The following is a 7827-nucleotide window of genomic DNA, read 5'->3' as shown; positions in this document are numbered from 1 at the left end:
GAAGAGGATACGCTTTGTTGTTGGCCTCTTCATGCTTTCCACTTCCTTGAACGTTTTACAGTCTTGATTATGAATACAGTCCACGGCATTGTCCTGGAACGGCTAATTTTCAAACACTTCACAAGAGGTCGTTTGGAAAATACAGAATATATTTCACAGCGTTTAAATCATTAGATGGTGAATCAATCTTTCTCCACTGAGAGCAGAAATCTGTCTCAAACCTTAGCGGGTCCATGATGGTCTGCTAAAATTCATTTAGGATCTTTGACATGAAATAGTTGGTGATCTAGAGGACAGTGACAGGATCTCAAATTCATTTATTGAGATATATGGCCACTTGTTCAATTTCAGGGCACAAAGACTGAAATAAATAATTTAGTGGGTAAATTAGGCAGATTTGGGATCTCATAATTGGAGCCCAGTATGAAAACTTCCATCACAGTGACACAAAGCTGCAGCATGTCGTCCGTTTAACTGCATGGATGTGATTTATGAATCTGTAAACCAACTTTTTTTATACCTTCCACAGTAGACGTCCCGTTAGTGAAATATCACTTTCATAACTTTATTTATTCCCATTCTAGTAGAAGAAAATTCAACTTCAAATAAAAATAGTAAAACCAACAAATGAATCTTCTGTGTAATTATTACTAGACGGGGAATAAAACCTGAATGCCCACAATAAATCTGAGTGAGTTTTCAGTATTTTTTAAAAACAAAAATTCATAGCAATCCATCCAATACTTTAATTTAATCAACAGTGAAAATAGTGCACTTCAATCATAAACAGTTGCAATATTTTGTTTATCGGGCAGATGAAATGTGTTGATACATGCTGTACTGAGCAGAACATTACATTTGTAAAGCAACAGTGGTTAGATGTGAACAGTCAGAGATCTGCTGTTTGACATAATAATCTGGACTCACGGTCTCTCTACTCACTTTGTCTCAACTTTTAATCTCACAACCTTCATTAGTGGATGGAGGTTGCTCAGTCGGTCAGTTCATGATGATTCTGAGACGATGTTGAAAGTGAACCTTGATGAGTTTTGTCAATGGTCAATCCACAAGATGGTTCTAGAATACTCAGTGTGTCCATTCGTTTTACAGCACATCATAAAGGTAGTATTAAAACAAATATTTGACTCTTCTATGTACAAAAGCTGCTGCGGAGTGAAATAAAAAAATATTTAATTTGTCTTCATTTCAGATCGACCACCATGATTTCTGACGCCAAGGTTTTCAGTTGACAACAGTTAAATTAGGTTTTCTGAGTACAAAAATCCACTTCAGTCAAAAAGTTAAATTAACAAAACAAGGCATTACTTATGAAGATAATCAACAGTCAAGGTTTTCATATCACGCCATCTATTTAGGCACTTGCCATTTCTGAAAGCGAATGTCCAACTCTGTCTTCATATGCGTTTTTTCCAAGATTACAAAGCTTATTAAATGTAGCATCTCAATAAAGCTTTAGGGCTTGAGAGTAAAGTGTCATCATTACCACCAGCAGCCACGGATCTGTCCTCTGCTTTCATTTGGTCCAGTGTGAAAGCTTGTTGGCTCTGTTTCCCGAAAAAAAATCTTTCCACTGGATTATAGAACAAAAGCAGCAGGAAAGGGAGACAATGAAATAGTGTGATGAAAGGGGCAATAGAGCATAGCACCAGTGGCCACTGCTATGAGTCACTGAATAATGATTTTATTAATTTACACAAATCAATTTATAGAGATTCAGGCCTTAAATGTATAGGCTGCAGTTGTTTTTGATCATGTGACAGAGGGCTGGTTTATGTGCCTGAAGGCAGTAAACCACTGATCTGTCTCATATCTCACCGCTGTTACAAGGCAGACAAAAGCAGCCATTCATAAGACTCTCATTCATGCGCTCAATCTTGATTCCAAGAGCGTTTTCTTGATTTAACCACAGCATTTTTTATTTACACAGAGCATCACCAGTGACCTTAAACTGGTATTCATATTAACTGGTGTTCATTCACACCACCAGCAACTCAATAAGACGGTGAATCCTAAAAGTCCATTCACTTCCGACTGAGATAATAGCTGATGTTTTCCACAGTTGCTTGGTTTCCTTATTTCTTGGCAAAGAAAAGCTTTCTGCAGATGCATTTTTGGATGAAACCACTAACTAGCATTAGCAATCAATCCCAAAACAGTACTGAAAAATGTCTTTTATATCTGCAATGGTCTTTGAAAAGTAGCACAGGACCATAGTTTTCTTTAGTGGTGTGATTAAATTAGTTTTAGACTTGATACTTGTTTTTCTTTTGTATGCTTAAGTTTCTTTAGGATAAGGCAGGGTAAGATTATGTTCAATGAATTACTCATTGATTCAGTCTATTAAATGTATGTTGTATTACTTGGATCCGAATCAATATACTTTGCCACTTGAGACGTCAGTCAAAATTTTAAATGTAGCACCTTAATACAGATGCTGTAGGGTTTACAGTTGACCAGGTCATAGCTCAGTCTTGATCTTGTGCATCAGATCTTTCTGGTCCACCATGTCCGTCTGTCTGTTCCAGCGGTGGTAAGCCAGCAGCGCGATGTTCTTGGCCGCTACTGAGCTCATCTCCATCGCGCTGCCAGCCAACTCGATGCCATTGAGGTAGTAGAGATTGGGGTGGAGCTCCACAGGCGACAGTCCCTGGCTGCTGCCGTAACAAGGGTAGGCCTGCCACTCCGTCACCTGCACGGAGTAGTACGACCTGAGATTGAGAGGTACAGTCAAGGAGGGAAGTTGATACTGCGATTTTAAAAATACCTCGTTGTTCCAATACCTGCAAAACTAATGCCATTCCCATCAGCCTCAGCTGTACTTTGTGGTTTGCGCTAATAAGCTAAATTTAGCTGGTAAACATAACAATTCTTTACATCATGACTTTTTAAACCCCACTGTTAGCATGTTGACATTATTTGGTTTAAAGCACTGCTGTGCCCATATACAGACCTGCTAGCATGCATCATGTTAATTTCTTATCTCACTAAATTAACAGAATGTATCTAGAGGAAATGTTTAAGTTGGACTGACAAAATAAATCTGCAACAATTTTGATAATCTTGTTTAAGTCACTTTCTTAACAAAAATGCCCCAAATTCAATCCAATTCACTGGCTCCAACTCCACGAATGTGAATATTTTTTGGTCCGTTATGATAATAAATTGAATATCTTTGGGGTTTGGACAAACGGTCAAACAAAACAAGCAAAATATATACGCCAACTTCTGGAAATTACGATGGCATTATTCACTATTTTCTGGACCAAATGACGAATTGAGATTGAAGATAATTGCCAAATTATGTAATAATGAAAATAATAGTTAGTTGCGGCCCAGGTTAATACTATGATTACTTTGCCAAGGAGGGAGTGGCTGACCTGAACAGTGTTTTGAGCTGAGCCTTGTCCAGAGGTTGTGGTGAGAACACTTTATAGACTCCAGCCTCTTGTGGCTGCTTACGCCGGAAGCCAGTCGAGATGTTGACGGGACAAACACTCGCCACACTGTTGAAAAACAGATCGAGCGTCTCGGTTGTCAAGACGCTGGCGAAAGGAAAAAGGCGAGGGTCCGGGAAACCAAAGAAAGACGTGTTGAGGTAACCATGGACAATGGTTGCTACGGTGCTGTGATAGTTTCCGGGGAGCTCCTCAAAGGGCGGGGTGAAACCTTGGAACCGGACTCCGGACTGGACACTGGCCTGGAGCGGCGTCGCCAACACTACGATGTCATACAGTTCCGATCCCGTCTCTGAGGCTGTGGTGAAGCTCAGCTGGTACTGGGGCACTTCGCCTGTCAGGAAAACACACACAATCAAAGTCAACACTGTACTACATGAATCAGATACAAATCTATCTTCATCACTCCCCTGGAATCTACTAGGGATGCACGATAGATAGATAATAATGTATATCTATCTATCTATCTATCTATCTATCTATCTATCTAGCCCCAAAATATGCAGCCAATAATGGTAAATTTGTACTATTCCGATAATAAAATGATGGCTGATAAATAAACGGCTGATAATACGAAGCCAAACTGCTTTCATTGACTTAAAGGAACAGTTTTGTAGCATTTAGGGGGATCTATAGCCAGAAAGGGAATATAATAATAACACATATGTTGTCTTTAGTGTATAATCACCTGTAATTAAGACTCATTGTTTTTGTTACCTTAGAATGAGCTGAGTTTATATCTACATACTGAGCGGTTCCTCTTCCTTGAGCCGGCCTCCATGTTTCTACAGGAGCCCAGAACGGACAAATCGAACAGTGGCTCTAGATTAGATGTTTTTTACGTTGACCGCAGTAGTTCTCCTACTTGCTTGGCGCACTGGAAACATTTCAGTTGATTGCAATCTGTAACTTGCTGTAAAACTCAAATTATCGCGGCCTTTCTTAACTTCCATACTTGTGTCTTCCCCAGTAGTGACACGTTTTAATGATGTTTATACCCAAAACGTCCCAGTTTGTAAAACACTTCGGAAACACAAGAAAGAACCGTTGGCCCCAGGTTACAAGTTTCTAATATTCTGCTCCTGGGGATTGTACCCGAGTAGATGGGCGAGATGGAGCTGACTTGTGCTTGCAGCAGGTTAGCGTTGGCCATCTTCAGCAGGCCGGAGCACACCAGCTTGTTGCCTCCTTCCACCGCCCACAGGTTGTTCTGGGCACCAGCTAAAGACACAGCGCCTGTAAAACACACACACACACACACACACACACACACACACACACACACACACACACACACACACACACACACACACACACACACACACACACACACACACACACACACACACACACACACACACACACACACACACACACACACACACACACACACACACACGGCCAAGTGCTGTAAACCAATTACCAGCTGCCCACACATTTTCCTGTTCTCTTGCTCCCATAGGCCACCCCTTCCTCTCACCTTTCTTCCCTCTTTTCTATTTTCGACTCATGCTCCTCCCTTCCGCGCATCTCTTTTCTTTTCCTTCCCTTCCTCCCTCCTGACCTACATCAGCACTGAAGCCTTCCTCTTCCCCATCTCTTTTCTACTCAACAACCCCCCCCCCCTTTGTAGCTCATCTGACCTACAAAGGCAGGGATGCTGACGTTCTGTCCATAGTTGACCCTCATGACAGGCTCGATGACCTCGTCGATGAACCGCTGCGACACGCCCAGCTCCAGCAGCGAATCAGAGAGTGGCCTCTGGGTCATGTTGATGAAGCCACTCCCCCCAAGAGAGTCCAATAGTTCCTCCACCGAGCTGAAGGCATAGCCGTGGGCCTGGTACTTGTAGATCCTGTATTATACATGCAACAAATAGTGATTTATCAATTACAGAAGTCAATTACTAAATCAGTGGGGCAGATTGCCTCATTCCTATCTGAAAGCCTATCTTCCTATCTCTGTGCAAAACAAAAGACAGAGAAACAGACAAAGGGATACACAGGCTCACAGTTGTTGATTTAGAGAGTGCAAGAAAGACAAAATGATACAGGAGATAAATCACTTCCTGAGGGAGGAAATATAGGTCAATGAACAGAGATGCTGCATCCAAGCCCGGTTCATGTTTCAACTGAGTCAAAATAACATAATTCCAGCAAAATATTCATTGTCTTGGCCATATTTGTGAGGTTGTGCACCACCTGATATCTGAAACAGAACTGGCTGATGGAAGACTTCAGTTCTGTTGTTGTACTTATAAGGACGTCATGTTTGGAAAGTCACACACTTAGTTGAAGTTCTGCGGTGATTACAGCTGCAGGCATAGGACAAAATAAATAGCTCAGCATAGGTTTGACCCATTGACTGCCACACTGTGAGGCAGTACCGTGCATTCATTATATATCTAAAGTAGTTGTTTCAATAGTCTATGATTCAATTGAGTGAAAACAATGGCGGCAAGAAAAAGGTTTAAACCTGAATGGCATTACTGGATCAGTGGTGCAAATATGTTTGGCATCATTTAAAGGTGAAGAATACTTTTTAGATGAGCTCTATGTTATCTTGGACTACCAGAAACAGATGAGAGAAAATATGGAGCAGACCAGGCAGATTAATCGCGTATTATTTTGAAGTGGTGCAAGTATAAACTAAAGTGCGTCACCTCCACCCACCTGCATGTCAGACATCTACAACTAAGGTGTGACGCTTTGACACAGGAGCATAGATCCATGTTTAGCGCCACCACAGCTACATCCTGTCAAGCAAACAGGGCACTAATATTTCTGGCTCACCTCATGAATTTCTCCATAATTTCCTCCACCCACATCTGAAGACGTATGAAGCTGATGCCATAGCGCCACCACAGCCGGAACAGATCCAGCAGATACCAGTCCGTCTCCTCCAGAATCATCTCCTCGCCGTTAAACACTGCCGTCTTACCCGCCACGCTGCGTCGGTACTTTAAACCTGGAGGTGCGGACACAGGATGACACAAAGGACAAACACAGATACACAAAGGCACATGGAACATTTTCAAATTAAACTATAAATATTTTCCCCTTTATACTTTACGAACTGTGATTTGACATTGATCAATTTATATTTCTCTGAACCTTTCTGGACTTGATATAAACAAGAAGATGTAAACAGTCATGTGGTCCGTTTTACTTTGGCAGGGCACTGAATACTGGATGCAGAACCACTACGATTTGTCTTCCCGTAAGAGAGCCACACGTGTAGTGCCGCTTATTAAGTTCAAACCATCAACCTTTCTTGACTGATGGTCACTTTTCCTGCTCAGCTTACATCTGCTGGAGGCACAAAATGAATCTGATCAAGCTAGATACTTATTTTCATCGCTGTTACACAGGAGCTCTGTATTCTGCTAAAAGCGCAACTCATTTCCGCAAAGAAACCCATTTTCTTAGCTTGTAACCCTGAACTGATGTTTGCAGGTCCCATTGAAGCCCAGCTCTCGTTTTAAGTCACTTTTGACTATTTAACATGCAACCATACATCCTTTCCGATAAAGATAACTAGAAAAGGACAGACAGTGACTAAATGAATGCTACGCAGTCACATTCACTTACTGTCTTCTCTGCCTTTTAAGATTTGTGTGCGTGCGTGTGTGTACACAAACCTAGCTGTTTGACAAACTCCTGCATGTGGAGGTTGAGGGAGTGAATGATGGAACCTCCAGACTCATAGTCGTTGTGATTAACGGTTACAGTGGCAAGACGACCTCCGACCTCCCCCTTCTCAAACACATCTAATTGGACCTCAGGGCCAAAGTGCTGCCGCAGGAAATGGGCTGTGGCACTGCCTCCTATCCCCGCCCCGACCACCGCTGGAGCACAGAGGATCAGAGGCAACGACAGAGAAGAAGAGTGAAATCAGAATGTGGCTTTGGAGTGAAATTTGGCAGAAAACGAATGACCATTAATCATACTGAACCGTTTGAATTATTGTACAGCAGATAACATGTATGTTACTTAATATAGAATATAAACTAATCACAATTGAGCAATTAAAAAGTAATTTTAAGTTTTTTAAGTTTTTCTGTTATTTCGCAGCTTTTAGTGGTCAGTCATATCTAGAGCTGGACAGAGGAGTGTACATGAGAAACAATGGTGTCTTTGATGGGGTGTTGGGGTAATTCTGTGAAGTGGGAAGTAGGTAGAGCATTTTCTAAATTTCCATTTCAGGGTTTACCTTAAACAGCGCTCTTAATATGATTCAATACGAAATCATAGTCTTTGATTGAGATTGATTGTTCAAAGTAATTTGACAAACAAAAATGCTCTTCCTAAATATGAGATGGACTTCTTTCTGTTGTATATCACTGTACAAA

The 7827-nt window shown here is 41.4% G+C and overlaps 1 protein-coding gene across 1 annotated transcript in view; it reads right to left on the bottom strand.

Annotated features, from left to right (window-relative positions):
* Positions 1-736: 736 nt before the first annotated feature.
* Positions 737-7827, bottom strand: part of LOC137876508 (prenylcysteine oxidase-like) — an 8186-nt gene continuing 1095 nt past the window's right edge. Inside the window, exons 2-7 of the mRNA XM_068716134.1 lie at positions 7117-7323; positions 6269-6443; positions 5120-5331; positions 4572-4712; positions 3399-3810; positions 737-2729 (exon numbers count right to left, since the gene is read on the bottom strand). Coding sequence (XP_068572235.1) covers positions 2480-2729; positions 3399-3810; positions 4572-4712; positions 5120-5331; positions 6269-6443; positions 7117-7323 — 1397 coding nt within the window. The 3' untranslated portion in view covers positions 737-2479. The remainder of the gene's footprint in view (positions 2730-3398; positions 3811-4571; positions 4713-5119; positions 5332-6268; positions 6444-7116; positions 7324-7827) is intronic.

This window comes from Cebidichthys violaceus, unplaced genomic scaffold (genome assembly GCF_023349555.1).
Source record: "Cebidichthys violaceus isolate CVI_PGR_0920_01 unplaced genomic scaffold, fCebVio1.0.p SCAF_20, whole genome shotgun sequence".
Classification (NCBI taxonomy): Eukaryota; Metazoa; Chordata; class Actinopteri; order Perciformes; family Stichaeidae; genus Cebidichthys; species Cebidichthys violaceus.
The sequence above is the reverse complement of the archived record's forward strand: the minus strand, read 5'-3'. Positions and strand labels throughout refer to the sequence as shown.